Source organism: Charadrius vociferus, unplaced genomic scaffold (genome assembly GCF_000708025.1).
Source record: "Charadrius vociferus isolate BGI_N301 unplaced genomic scaffold, ASM70802v2 scaffold15, whole genome shotgun sequence".
Taxonomy (NCBI): Eukaryota; Metazoa; Chordata; class Aves; order Charadriiformes; family Charadriidae; genus Charadrius; species Charadrius vociferus.
In genome coordinates this window covers 6,791,957-6,807,281 of record NW_009650064.1, presented here as the reverse complement: position 1 = coordinate 6,807,281, position 15,325 = coordinate 6,791,957, and the positions used below count along the sequence as shown (strand labels likewise).

Genomic DNA, 15,325 nt, shown 5'->3' with positions numbered 1-15,325 from the left:
GCTCCCTTGTGGTATCTCAAGACCTTTATCTTTCATACTGTGCCAAACAGCCTTGTAAAGCACCCTCTTTCTTCCAGCATTATACTGTAACAAAATTCTCAAAATCTTTCTTTTATCCATGTGATATTCTCACACGCAGGCAGTGCTAACAGCCTCTCCAAACTAAAGGGCAAAGTCCAGTCATTTTAATGTGTGTATTGACTGTATCTTAGTCACCTTCAAACCATTAACTTTCGTACTAACAATAAGTTAATGAGACCTGCACTAAAGATCATTTCCAAAAGATACCATATAAAAAATAACTGGGAGGTGCCAAAGTCCTTCTGAAGAGCCTGGTGTTGAATGCAGTGGGGACACCTTCACAGTTAGCCTGGAGAAAATTACTCCAAGAACCCTACCTGGGTGATGTTGACAGGATGGACCTGGGTTGAGTTTTCTTGGATGCGGATGACGGGGGGAGCTTTCCACAGGCTCTCCTTCACAGTGATGATCACATCAGTGCTGCTGGTGAAAGCATTCATTGTCATCCCTGCCATGTCCTTCACAGTAACGACGAGCGTGAAGGTGTCCTGCTTTTGAGGATCTAAGTAATGAGAGCCTAGAGACGGAGCAAAAACCCAAGTGAAATAAATCAGAGGCTGTGGAAATGGTTCATCTGTCCATTGCCATCTACGTGCACCATGCTGCCTCATCTGTGCCAGATTCACTTCTGAGATGGGCCTCTGTGCCAAATCTCAGCAAGATGTTTCCTCTGGCTTCTCCGAACTATGCAGCACAACATCAGGAGGAGGTAATCGTATGAGACCTCACTGCTGTGGTCTCATGTTGTGCAAATGCATGGCTGAACAGCCCTCACTCTAGTTAGGCACTTGTTCAGCCCAGCAGAAGAGACAGGGCTTTTAAATCATTGCAGTTTTGTTGGGATCGTGTGGCCAGCTGAGTTTTTTCTGCATTTTTCACCTTACTGCTTTTAGTTTTCTAGATTTCAAGGAAAAGAATTAATCCCAACGTATGACTCAGCGCAGTTGTGAGGGACAGAGGATCTACCTCTCTTCTCAAGGTACTTTTAGATCCCAGTCTCCATTTCTGCTAACTTCCCTTGAATTCAGTGGGAAACAAAGTTCCCCAAAACCAGGGCCTCAGTGCAGTATGTCCCACAGACTATGTTTATTCAGAATTTAACATCAGAGCTGTGTTGTTTTGTTCCTATGTACACCCAGGAACTCGTGTTTGCTTTTTGACAAACAAGAATCTTTTTACATACCCTTCTTACTCGGTGAGATTGCTCCAGTTACATTATCAATCTGGAAAAGCATTTCTCCATAAGGGTTGGGAAAATGATGAAGAATGCTGTACGTCAGCTGTGCATGGGGAGTTGTAGGATCATCGCGGTCAGTGGCATGGACGCTCATGAAGGGCTTGCCTGTTCAGATCAGAGAAGAAATAGCAGTAAGAGGAGACTGAAACCCAAACACATTGTCTGTTCGAGCAGAGCTCTCAAGCCAGGAAGGCAGCTTATGGGGAGCTGCCATTGTTTCATCATGCATCTCTCATGGTAAGCCATGATTGTGTATGGAGATAACATTGTGGGTGTACCATCCCACAGGTCCCCTCTCCACCAGCTCTGCATAGTAGGATCACAATAGGCATGAAGACCAGTTGATGAAGAAGGTAACAGAGCTAAACTGGAGGTCTATCTACCACCCAAGAGTGCCTGCACCTAGAATGTAGCTCACTGGTGTCTCTCTTTAAGGCCACTTTGCAGTCCTTATACAAATCAGTTCAACACAAAGCACCTTGAGAAAAATGCCCTACAGCTGCAACACAGTTATAATTAAAGGAACAATCATATAGAAACAAAAATATGGAAAAGGATGGTAACAGTGAATTTTTACCTTTTTGATCATCAATACAAATTTCAAAATCTTTTTTATTTGAATGCAGCTGAAGAATACAGTAAAATATTGCAGAATGGAGCTTTACGCGCATATTCTTTAGCAAAAGGTTCTTCTTGAGTCCATAGTCATGGGAATAACAGCTGGCTGAGTCCTTTGTTTCATTTCCAAGATGTGGGTCTTGAAACGCTCTTCTATACTTTCCTGATTTCTGGACTGGATCACTGCAATCCATCATCTAAGACTCTCTCCTAAATACTAAGGTTCAGCCCATGTTCTGAGAAGCATCAGTCACAGTAAACACATACCTCATATCTACAGTAGCATTTTATTTCACTGGTGTGCAAAGACTTACGTATTAGTGTTCTCTTTCTGTACAGTCTTTGGCAACCTTTAAACTTTAAAGTCCTCTAGGATAGAGGTTGTTTTCAGTGCAATGGAGAGGACAGGAATATTTGCCTCAAGTGATACTTGCAAAGCAACAAGTACTATGAAATATTTCTGATTAGACTCATCCTTTTACACTACATAGTAGTCACTTCTTTGCCCTTTTGTTATATTATACATGCTTAAGTCCTTATTTTGTACAAACCTGTGGGAGGAGGAAAACTGATCTTTTTCAGCTTGTTGAAGCATAACCCCCACTTTAACTTCCTGTTTAACTAATCTACCTAGCTTCCCATTGACTGTAATATTTTATTATTATGATGATTACCTGGACGGGAGTTCTGCCTCACTACTCCAGTATACTTTAACTGGTCAAATTCTGGTGGGTTGTCATTGATATCCTCCACATATATTGTAACAGCGTATGGGCCTTTCACTATGTTTCCCTTTTCATCCAGACTTTCCACCTTGATTTGGAAAAAGAAGGAACAACAGAGAATATTTTCAGGTAGACAAATTAAAAGACATAAACAAACATCAGGATGTCAAATGACAAGTCGTTCTTACTGTGACACATAACTGGTGAGAGCCATCACTGGGTGGCTCCACCTACAAGGACAAATTTACCTTAGGTCACTGACAATAATTTGCTATAGTCTGTCCACCTACAAGGACAAATTTACCTTAGTAGGTCACTGACAGTAATTCGCTATAGTCTATAATGCCAACAAAACAAAATAACCTACTCCTGCTTCTGATTACACTTTTCAAAGGGCAATTTCTCACTTACAGTCTCAGCAGACTACTTGTATTCTTGGACAGCTTAGACTTCATGCTTTTCTTTAAATAGAAATAGATACTTTCTAAAGAACAAGGAGAAAACCCAACATAATAGAGTGGACTCAAGTGTGCTGCTGTACACATCAACCAGAAAAATAGGCTGATCTATGAGTTTGTAAAGAAAACTTAATTCTTAGTTCTGATCACATTTTCGTGGCAAACAACTTGGCTTCTTATTTTTCAGCCTTCTTTGAATTTAAAGCACCAAGTATATATTATGTCTGTCCGACTTCTTTTTGTTTGCACATAATACATCAAATCATGATTATTTATGCTTAACCAAGTACCATTTTTCAGTTCTGTCATCACTTCTTGTCTGTAAAGGTTTCCCATGTTTAGGTTTAATGACTACTGGGGCTAGAAAATTGTCCTCTCTACTTGCAATCCAAGGGTGCTTTAGAGCTGAGAACGTGAAACCATTAAACCTGAAGCACTAGACTGTAGAAAGATAGCTAAGGGTAACTAAAACACCATCATGTACTTTGTTCAGATACTGACCCTCTCATGATCATCTCCTCCTCAGTTGTTATTGCCTCAGAAAAAGACATTTTGACACAGAATAAGAGCACAAGGCTATACTATACTGAGACCAAAAGATCACCTACGCACCATCCCACTCCCAACAGTGTTTATGATGAAATCCTTATGAAAAGAGTATAATAGCAGGACAAGCACACAATGCTCTTACCTCTAATAGCCTCCGACATCTGCCAAACAGCTTTCTGCTGTTATCTAACAGAGGTTAGATCTGTGCCTCTGTGTCTAAATGTCATTTACTCAGACCATTTGTCACTAAATAGATTATAATCTTCCCAAATAGATTACGATAGTTTATTTTCCCATTCCAGCCATGGAATTCACCCTATCAGTCTTCAGAGATAACAAGTGAATCTCATTCATGGGACCAGATTTCACTCCCAGTCAAGTGTCCTCCTCATGTTAGGAGAATTAAAGGACTGGTGTTGGCTTCAGGGTAATTTTTATTTTCTCAACATAACCTTCCTGTGCTAAGGAGCATTTTCCTGTGCAAAGTCAGAACTATAAAACCATACATCTTTCAGCAAAGCTCAATACTAAAACTGAAAAAGCTGTCTCTAAACACAGACGAATGAAAGAATTTGAAATTTCAACAGTTTTCCATTAATTTCAGGTTTACCGAAAAAGGGTGAATATGAGTAACCTTCCCTTTCTATTTTTCATTAAGTTTTTACCTGCAGCCTGTGCACTGCTTTGGTCTCCCGGTCCAGAGACCCATTGAGATACAGGATACCTGTCTTCGGCACAATGTCAATTATTCCATCTTTTTCACCAGTTGCTCTGAAACTCACAGCAGGTGGCTCAGATGTGAACTAGAATGAGGAAAAATCAGAGGGAAAATCATCCTTTTTTTCAGCATTTTCACCATAATCTAAATAATTTCACCGTTTTGTGTCCTTTAAAATCTATTGCCAACAGCGTGCTTGGCTGGGGGAATGGTATTTCAAGAGCCTGCTCAAACAAATCTGCTCTTTTCTGATCCTCAACAGAGGAGTTTTCACATTATTTCCTAAATGCTGCAGGAAATCCCAACTGCAGTCTCTTTCCAAAGCAAACGTCTGCTTAGGACAGGGCTTTGTCTGAGCACGGGAATGGAAAAAAATGACACACATCCTCCATTTGCCTGGCAGCTGGATCTGTCCTTCTGTGGTTATGGCTTTGAGAAGAAAACCTCAGAGCTGAGGGAAAATGATGACACAAGTTACACGGAAACCTAGTCTCTAGGAATGCTGATTTTATTAATTGCTGTCTTAGGATATCCCCTTAAAATGTGTTTGAAAGAAGATATTTTCTCCTGCTTTTTGTATGTAGAGTCTTGAGTTCCCAGATAGAGGAAGTCAAAGTTAATTTCAGATCCTCTTGGGGGACTGTTCTTCCCACCCACATAGATGACAACACTGCCGTGAGGTCACTGTGTGCAAATCATGTGTTTTTTGACCAGTGTGGATATCAAGAGACACTTGATTACCTGGTAAACGAAGCGCACTCCCCCTCCTTCTGGAATAGAGAAATTCATGTCCTTCAGAGGCCCACTTACATGCAGGTCCTCAAAATTCTGACACATAGCCTAGGAGAGAGAGAAAAGGATGGAGGAAAACAGCTGAGGGATGTCTGCTGTCACCATGTGTGAACAGCAGCTCTCCATCATTGTGCCTCTTGAAAGTTATTTTGCTGCAGCACCATGGACGAGACACTGGCTTGCACTGAACATCTCCGGGTTCTTTAGTACACATCCATTTTTAAAAGCAGTGTTATTTATTAATTAATTTGAAGACAAACATTTGGTCCCTGCCCTTTTCTAACGACCACATAATTAAATGAGATTAGATCTAACTTAAGGAGCAAACAGAAGCACTGAAGAGCTGAGAGTAGACTGAGAGTAAGATGAAATTCATAAAAGCATTTCTGGATCACTTCTGTGTCCCCAGCAGGACCAGCCACGTCCCATCCAGCAGCTGCGCAGTCCTGTGGCCACAAGTGTCAGGAGACCCAACGCCACACCTGGGGATGGGGAGGAGCTGGGGCTGCACCCCTTGTAATTTCCTCAGTAAATCCAAACCCTTTTTGCAAGGGAAAAAGGTGGACCTCCTCAGATCCCCTACCCCACCACCCTTAGCTCCCCGGTGATCTGGGCAAACCACTCAGGCCCTGTGCCTTCACATCAGTTGCATGTGAGTGCAAACCGCAGCCAGAGCAAACATGTCTTGCTGATCTCTGGCTTCTACCTGATGGCAAAGATGCCGTGTAAGTCTCTCGGCCTCCCTTTTCTTCCTCATGGCTGGCAATGACTTCCCACGGTGTTTTTTCTGGCAAATCTTTTATGAGTTTTATAACCATTCCCTCTCTAGTGCCCAAAGAGCTCCGGACACACTCCTGCCCTAATCTTTCAGGGCTGTTCTTGCTCTTAAACAAAAATAAAAACAAAGCAAAAATCACTCTCCTAGAGCAGCCCTTGCACACAAGATAATTCAGCCTATGGTTCAGAGAATCTACCTGTTTCTTCAAAAGCAAGACCAAACTGCCTTAAACGCCCACCCTTCTCTCCCTGTCACCCTCCTCTTGCCAACGCTAAGGAGCCGCCCTCCAGAATTAGGGCTCCATCATTTGGCTGCACAGCTAAAAGTCCCTTTCTTCTCGTGTAAAAATGACTTTTTTCTGCTTTACAGATTCAGAGTGCCATTGCCACGCTGTCCGTCACCCCACGGAGTCAGTCTCTGGGAATGCATGTTTCTCTGCTGCATGACTTTTCCCCTGGATTTGGTCCTTTTGCTGCTGGGACAGCTATTCAGCCTCTCACAGAAAAGCACAGCTTACATTATTACCAAGGGAAAACTTAAATCTGGCTATGACAAAAACATAGCTAAGTTCAGCACAGTTTACCCGAAAGAGCTGCTCTGTGTGTGTGTGTGTGTGTGTGTCAGAAGTGGTGTTTGAATAACACCAGATTCTGCTCAATAATAGCCAGAGATGCTGCCCTCCTTGCCTACGAGGGTTTGTGACTCCTTTTGCAAACAGGAAAACTAGAATATTGTGAGAACTGGGGAAGGAGAGGAAGGATGCTAGTGAACACTAGTGACAGCAGAAAAAAATCCCCAAAAGCCATGTAGTAGGTACGCATACCAGGAAAGAGTACTTTACAGCTACCTTTTACTATTTTTGCTAAATGCTGACTGCTGGCCTCTGCCAGGGACAAGACAGCAGGACCCTGAATCTGACCTGCTAGGGCTGTTCCCATGTCGCATTGGTGGACACGACTTGGCTCCTGGACCCTTTTTCCCAGGGCCATTTTGCAGAGGGGTTTTGCTTGGTCATGTTCCTCGCCATGGAGGAACAAAGGCTGGCGCTATAAAACCCAACGGGTTCAAAGTGCAGGCTGTGAAGCAAGTAAGAGATATCTCTTCCTGTCAATTAAAATTACTTTATGTGGATCATAAATATTTCCAAACGTATGTCTACAGCATGAATCACTACTCAGGGGCCTGAAGGGGTAATAGGATTTTCTCCTTGGCCCGTAACCGGCTGGCATCCCTTTTGAAGATGGCCATAATGCCTGCAGAGCGGGTTCATGGAGCGCTGGCTTTGCCATGGGCAGCAGCTTTTGAAATGGGAAGGAAGGAGGAGGTGCTCACTACTGCACATCAATCCCACCCCTCAGGGTCCCCATATTCTGAGGCATTTTTTAGTAGACTTGGATTTGACTCATTTTTTTATCTTTTCTGTTAATTTCAATTGTAAAGTAGACGACAGCACTGTAGCCTTTACAAACATCAGTAAAGCTATTGAATTTAATAGATGAGGTCCATAAATAGCATAATTAATACATTTCAGTTCCAAAAAATCCTCTGAAAAGGGATTCACACAGACAGAATAATGAGGACAAATAATTAATATGCATAGTTTAAACTATGTGCCATTATATGTCTTAGAATACACTTAATATGTCAGCACATGTAAGGATTGTAATACAGAACACACGATGCAGATGTCCTCACTGTTTGGTGATTTGTTGCAGTATTTTTATATCTTTTCTAGCATGAAATTCACTTATTGGAAAAAGTAATATCTAAAGAGGAAGTACAAGAGGCAAAATAGATAAATTGGTGTTTCTTAGGCTTTTAAAAGTTTTTTTCCTAATGATTGACACGTCTCCTTAACTTTTGGCCATGGGGTCACACACGTGTCGGGGCTGCTCTCCCACACCCAGTGTTACAGCCGCTCTGCCGGCACAGGCTGCCGGCTGGACCTGCAGGCTGGGATGCCCCATGGGTTAGAGCTCAGAGGCTCGCAGGCAACCTTTGCCATTTGCTCCCAGATAAACAAAAGAAAAGCTGTAACTCACCGAGTGAACAACAAGCAGAAATTGCAGTCCCCACAGCTTAAACATACTGGAATATGCTTTGCTTCAGCTCCTGCAAAGAAGAGGTGATAGTCACTTTAATCCCGTAGAGTTGGCCCAATCTATTTGCGAATAAAGGCTACAGCTAAGTTTTCCCAAAGCTGTAGGGAGAGAGCAGCTGAGGAGTGAGCTCTGAAAGACCAGGCGCAGCTCTGCCCATGGGAGGCGAGACCACTGGCATCCCTGTGCTGGCTGGGAAGGTTGTGCCCATCAGGTCTGTCTCCAGTGGTGCAGGAGGTGCCACATGTTGTAAGAGCCTCAAAGCGCTGTCAAAAGTTGAAACTGGCACAAAACTTCAAGCCGTGTAACCTCACTGTTGCAATTATTCTGTCACGTAAGCCCTATTTGCAAGCCTATTTCATTTCTGCTTTACTGAAGGCAGCAACACGTTCACAGGAAACACTATAACCACAAGGAGACGAAGGTCTTGCAGGGACCATCCTGAGGTCTCGGTCTTCCGCTTACAAAACACAACTGTTCAGTGCAGCTTGTAGAGGCGGAGGCAGCCAGAGGTGTCTGCATTCCTTAAAACAACATGGCTACTGGAGGCAAAATTTCCAAGTCTAAGGAGATTAGAGGGCTGGAGCACCTCTCCTATGTGGACAGGCTGAGTGAGTTGGGGTTGTTCAGCCTGGAGAAGAGAGGGCTCCAGGAAGAACTTATTGCAGTCTTTCAGTACCTAAAGGGGACCTACAGGAAAGATGGGGACAGATTTTTAGCAGGGCCTGTTGCAATAGGACAAGAGGTAGTGGTTTTAAACTAAAAGAGCAGAGATTTAGACTACATGTAAGGAAGACATTTTTTACATTGAGGGTGGTGAAACACTGGAACAGGTCGCCCAGAGAGGTGGTAGATGCCCCATCCCTGGAAACATTCAAGGTCAGGCTGGACAGGGCTCTGAGCAACCTGATCTAGTTATGTCCCTGCTCATTGCTGGGGCTTGGACTAGATTAACCTTAAAGGTCTTTTCCAACCCAAACTATTCTATGATTCTATAAGGAGGACTGCCCGCCTCAAATTTAAAAAATGCTGAGCACACACTGCTGTGACTTGTGCTATATCCTCCTGGAAACTAGATGGGATCCTTAAAAACAAAACCTGCTTTCTCACTACTTCTAGATTTTAACAAAAAGGACAAGGTCGGTTCTGGAGAGAGGTGAAGCTGGCGTACAGTGCTGTCATCTTCAGTGGTGTTCCATGTTATGTGGCTCACACCTACAGGTATCCTTCAACCACCACAGCTCTGTCCCATGGAGCTCTGTCCCTAAGGAGAAGGCGGCAGTGTGGAGGCCAAGCTCCCTCCAGATGCCTCCCTGCTTGGGCTTCCCATCATACCTTCCCACACACACACCTTTTCTTTCCTCACTGGCTGACCAAAAAGGGGACCCGTTAATATAGAAACTGCTGCCCACACTGGTGTTCTCTCCAGCACTCATTTTAGGACATGCTGCAGGACATCTTATCTTGCAAATCCCATTCTGAGCAGAGTCTTATTGTGTGTGCAATTACGCCCTTTGTAATTACTGGTCTCTTTCCTTGGGCTGGACCTAGCTGTGTGGGTACGGGAAGAAAATAAAATGGCACTCCTTTGAAAACAGGAGTGATCACGAAAATCACTAAATGTGCCGGGAAATGAGGGCTGAAGGTGAAGCCCCTGCAGCTGCCTGGCAGTGGTGCCTGCTGAGAGGGTCCCTCACTGCCCTGCCTGCAGCCAGAGGAGCTGGGGCTTGGCACAGGCAGGACAAAGCAGTCAAGAAGACACTTTGAACCTCCTGGGAAGACACTTTGAACCAAGAGCATTGCTGATATTTCAGTTACGTAGTCAACAGAAATTTGTTCAGGTCTTCCATCTCTCCAACAACCTCTCCCCTCCTCCTGGTCTTTTCTGTACATTTCAGCCAGATTCAGCCACACTTAATAGCAGGGTGGGAACTTCAAAAAACTAATTCTTTATTAATTAGAGGTGGCAGGTGGGACAGAGGACCCAAAGGCATGCCCTCCCTGAGGATAAGGCTGCAGTGTGTGCCCAGTGGTCACCTTCATAGCTTCATCTGCCCCTCTGGGGGAGGCACGGCTCTACATGCCCCTTGGCCAGCCGGCAGCAGGGGGACACCAGGGAGCTAAAAGTGTGGGGGTGAGGCTGGCAAGAAGTGAGGAAAAATGGTATGGGGTGGTCTGGGGATACCACAGTATGGATTCAGGGAAAAGAGAAGGATGAAGACCTACTATGGAGAGGAGAAAATTCAAGGAAGGGACACATCCAAACCTAGCACAGGGGACAGAAAATGTTGGAAAATGCACTCCTTCATGTGGCTGTGCGACCACGCTGTGTCTCAGCCAGGTTTCTCTGTCCATATTCAACTATGAAATGCAGCAGAGGAAATACAGCCATTTTGTAGGTTACGGGTTTGCATGAAAACAACCTTTGCTGTTCCCTTCTCTGAATTTAAATATCATTCCCTAATGTCATGCCATTTGCAGGGCCGGTTGCAAGGCCAGGGTGAGTGGCTCGATCAGCCCTTGATCATTCATTTTTGGCTGGAAGCTACTACCAAGTCTCGTGAAACATCACACTGCCAAGGACCAAAGCCTCAAAATACTTACTTCTCTGTCACTCAGAATAGAGTTTCAGTATATATAAACTCATACAAAAGTTTTCAATAATAGACAGTCTCAGGATTAGAATAGGATCAGCTTAACTAAAAGCAGCCTGAGATCTGGCGGAGAACTGGAGCCATATTTTCCCCTTCATTTCTTAGTTTCATCTCAGTGCTATATCCCTAATAATCCCTTATGGTTCCCCTGCCTGAACAGAGATCTCTGGGATAACCATACTACAAATATCCCAGCGACTTTCAATAATAAACATTCAGAGAACAAAGAATATTCCCGGAGGTTAAAGATCAGTAACAATCACAAGTATTTGGTTCCATGAAAAAAAAATCTTGATTTTCTTTAAATGATTGATTTCAGATGTTCAAATTCAGTAAAGAGAAAACAGAGGAAATTGATCCAAATCAAATACAAACCAGACTAAGCCTTAGCACAGCAGTCATCCATTTTACAAAGACAGCCGAGTTCCTGACGCTGCCAGAAAAGTCTTCAGAAAACCCTTGATTCAGCTTTTAAAATCTTTCCATGAAATGACAGTTAGATCGTCCCTTACCTGTAACATGAAAAGTGTATTTTGCTCTAAAAAGGCTTCTTTCTTTCAGCTGTGGGAATCAGCTTTGCGCAGGTTGGTAGTGTCCGTCCCTGCTTCTCCACACGGTTTATAGTTCCTCAGACTCGCCCTAGAGGTTCAAGCGGCTCAAACATTAACAGCATGGAGAATTATTGATTCTTAATGACTAGGTGTGGTATGAAATGGCAGCCATGTAAGCAAGCAGTGTAGCTCCGAGATAATTTACAGCCTTCTATATTTTTATGTCCTTTGGGATTTTCTTCCTGAATTCGGATTTTTCAGCGGGGCTGCGAGAAATGAACATGCGGGGCATGGGTTGGAGCCGCAGGGGCAAAGTTGCCCTTTCTGTAGGAGAGGAAGTGGAAAGGGGAAAGGATGGGCCTTGGGTGGAGGTAACGTTTGCTACTTGCCTAGTCACAGGGATAATTCCCATTCAGAAGATAAGAATTTGGACAGAAAGATGGCTTGTTTTCACAGCAGATCTGTGCATGGGAAGGACTTAGCCTAGTTATGAGAATCAGTCATCGACTCAGTTCAAATTCTGTCTGAGCTCTGCAACAAATTTACTTCAGATAACTTTGAGCAAATGACTCTATTTGCTCATTTCCAGATGCTCATCTCATAATGGATGTAATGATTCCTTTCCCTCGTGTGTCTTCTTTCATGTCTGTTTCGGTTTTCACCCCTTTAAGAGAACCAGCCCCAGCGAGTATCTGCACTATAGCACCTGTAGTAACGGGAACTGAAATCAACTGGAGTGTAAAGGACTATGGTAAAATCAATAATAAACAAAATATATTTGGGAAAAACAGAAGCTTTTAAGAAATCATAATCCTTAAAATGTTATTCTTTCTGCTACCACCCTTTTTAATATCATGCTTATTCCAGAAGTTTCAAACAGGCTTATTTTATTCTCTCATGAAATGTTACTTTTCATCCAGGTTCTAACTTCTGCTTTCTATTTCCTCAGTATGTTAGATTGTTCTTGAACATCGTTAAATTATTTGTGCAGTGCATTAAGTATTTTGCATCCAAAGAAAGAAATGTTTAGAATCCAATTCTGGGAAAGGTGAGCTTTCTGTTTATACTTCAGATCACACTTTTCCCTTGAAATCAGCATTTGTTTTCCAAGTAAACACCTCCAGACTGTGCTTTCAGCATGCTTTCAAACACATCTCTTCTCCGTTTGCTCATGCACTCAGAATGATTCAGACTTTCTCAAAGCTGCCTGCTAGCAGTTGGTTATTCTTAGAGCACAGCTCAAAACCAACAGTTTCCATTAAAGCATTAGAACTCAGCATTAAGGACTTCAAAGTAATTATAATATGGGGGAGGGAATTGAACTTTCTTGGAAATATGTTGAGTTTAAGTGACTTACATGCAGATTAATTGTGTACTAGTTGTATATGAATGAGAAGTACTTTCAGCCTGAAGTGTAAATGTCAAAACAGCCAGAATTCATACTGCAATAACAAATTCACATAAACAAATTCCTAATTTCATTTTTAGCCCATCAGTACATGACAAGTGCAGAATAACACAAGTCATGATGTCAGAAGTCAAAGCCTCATAAACAAGTTAGGCGTTTGTCTTTCAAATGCTAGAGTCTCTACTTGGAAGTCCAACTGTTAGGGAGTGCAGTGGGGTAATTGAAATACAAATTTAAGGTAACTAATATGCTCAACTGAATGCCTGTATTTTCTAAAGTCATTGGAAGAGGTGAGCCTGCTCATCCCCAGTGTCTTTCTCTGGCTGAAATAATTTCCCAGCCACAGAGCAACAGCTTACAGGTTGTAATCACACAGTAAAAAAAAAAAAAAATAAAATCTCCCATGTCAAATACATTACAAAGTCCAGAAGCACTTAAAGCTTTACAACAGTCATAACATGGTGCCACAGATAAAATCACAAGAAGAAACTCAGCAGTGAGACTGGTGCCTCGAGCCAGCTGTTTCTCTGAGTAAATCTGAGGAAAAGGCAGCAAACGTCCAGGTGTTTATTGTGTGAATCATTGTTCAACGAGTCAGTTTTTCCAGAAACAACTCTTCTCATATCATTAGTCACATCCTTTTCACTCTTCCCATTTATCAGCTTTGTCATTCCTCCCTTGCTCCTTTTCCACTTTTTCTTTTTGTCTTTTTACTTTTACTCCTGGTTTCGATTCACCTGATGTCTCTCCATGTGCCTCTTCCATTTCCAAAACTAACTCGACCTCCCTGACCTCAGCTTCTTTCTCTTTCTGTTTGTTCAGAAAATATTTCTTTTAAGAATTTCTTAGGGCATGGTGATTTCACAACATCATCAGTATGTGTCAAAATGAGCTAGCACCAGTGGAGGAAAAAGCAACACAGAAAAATAATGCTTAAAAGAAACTCAGTTTCTAGTCCTCTAGTTCCTTTACTTCCCTTGAGTCAGAATCAGCTGCACCTGTAACCTCCCTGATTGTAAAAAATGCAAATAATGGCCACTCCTAGTCTCCATAGGTAATCCACTGTGGTACTTCCAGACTTCTGCTCATTCACGTTGTTGTCCTCTGGACACTGCTCAATAGCTCTCCACCTATGCTGATGAGCCGTGCCCCAGGTTCTCCCAGGTGAGACTTCCCAGTGCTGCTGAGGACAGGCTCTTACAAACAATATTTCCCGAGCAATGCAACTCTTACCAATGCACTTATAAAGTATTATCATGTTATCTTCATTGCATTGTTAGTTGCACTTCCATAATGCTGATTTTGTCTGTATTTGCCCATGCTATATACTCACCTTTAGTGGCGTAACCTGCTTATGACTGTCATTGTGCTTCCTTTGTGAGTTTGAGGATACTGAAGAGCTCTGATTTAACGAAGTAGTTTATTCTTACTACCCTGCCTAATGCTGTTTCTGCATTGGGACATATTACGCCCGTCATTTCATTTATACAGAGACCTGATCATTTCTGCTTATGTGTTTCTGTGGCTTGTTTTCTATGAAATCCTTCTTATCAATAATCTTATTTTATAGAAATTGGCTTTTTTAAAGTCCATTGTCATTTTTTTCCTTTTCCCTCTTTCCCCTTGCAAGGACTGTGGACTCCCATCACAGTAAAATTACCAGACACTTACATCACCCCTATCTCCTTTACTCTGGACTTCAAAATAAATATATTCATCACCATCAACATTTCACTTTTTTTTCTGAGAGTTTTCTGAACCACTTTAGCCTTCTATACAAACAGTCCGGTCTTAAATTATTCAGCCAAATCTCTGTGGTTCTCATAATCTTGAAAACATATGAAGTGTTACAGGGCCTTGCATTTCAGATGTTCTTCAGACCTTCCTTTTACATCTCTCACTCTATTTTGATAGCCTTGGCCCTTCTCCTGTCTAGACCCCTGTCCACACTGAGATAATTCATCTTTATATGATGGTACAAGATGTGGTGTTGGGGAGAGGGAACTTGGACAAAAAGCACAAACCATGAAGATCGGAGGGACACATTTTTGTGAGCAGTCATGCAAAACAAGAGGCATTGTGGTAAAGGGGATAAGATGGGGGTGAGCTATGTAGGCAAGTGTTGGGATAGGAACAAAGTATGGCACTGCCTGTTCAGCAAGTTCCCTGCAGAAAGGGTAAGCAGATGTATCCAGCAGTTCATGATACTAATGCTTGATGGCCAGGGTGAATGAAGCTGTACCACTTGTGCAACCTTGTCTTCCTACCCAGGAGATATGGCTTTCTGACTGGCCCATGAATGCCTTTGCCTCAGATGATGAAAATCTTACCTGAATCATCCCTGTTCCCAGAACATGATATTAATTTTTGACCTGTTAACCTTAATTCTCAGTTGGATCGTTTATCCTGCCTGGGGAAGCAGATAACAGACCACCAGGAGCTCGGGTGAGATACCTAAAAAGGTCTCCCACACTGCCTCAGAAGCAGAGACAGTCCATGCTTGCTTTCTTTCTTGGAGCTCTCATTGTGAATTTCCCATCTGCTGGAAGATATGGCCTCTGTCCTTCCTTGGGGAAGCTTGCAGGCTGTTTCCACCCCACTGAGGGACATGTTCCTTCCCCGCTGTTGCTGCTCTGTCTGTCCAGCATCTTCGTTCG

At 42.9% G+C, this 15,325-nt stretch overlaps 1 protein-coding gene across 1 annotated transcript in view; it reads right to left on the bottom strand.

Annotated features, from left to right (window-relative positions):
- Positions 1 to 11,319, bottom strand: part of CDH17 (cadherin 17, LI cadherin (liver-intestine)) — a 29,211-nt gene extending 17,892 nt beyond the window's left edge. The window contains exons 1-7 of the mRNA XM_009891934.1: positions 11,222 to 11,319; positions 7,999 to 8,068; positions 5,128 to 5,226; positions 4,334 to 4,471; positions 2,611 to 2,749; positions 1,265 to 1,423; positions 399 to 598 (exon numbers count right to left, since the gene is read on the bottom strand). Of these exons, the coding sequence (XP_009890236.1) occupies positions 399 to 598; positions 1,265 to 1,423; positions 2,611 to 2,749; positions 4,334 to 4,471; positions 5,128 to 5,226; positions 7,999 to 8,043 (780 nt within the window). The 5' untranslated portion in view covers positions 8,044 to 8,068; positions 11,222 to 11,319. The remainder of the gene's footprint in view (positions 1 to 398; positions 599 to 1,264; positions 1,424 to 2,610; positions 2,750 to 4,333; positions 4,472 to 5,127; positions 5,227 to 7,998; positions 8,069 to 11,221) is intronic.
- Between the last annotated feature and the right edge of the window lie 4,006 nt (positions 11,320 to 15,325).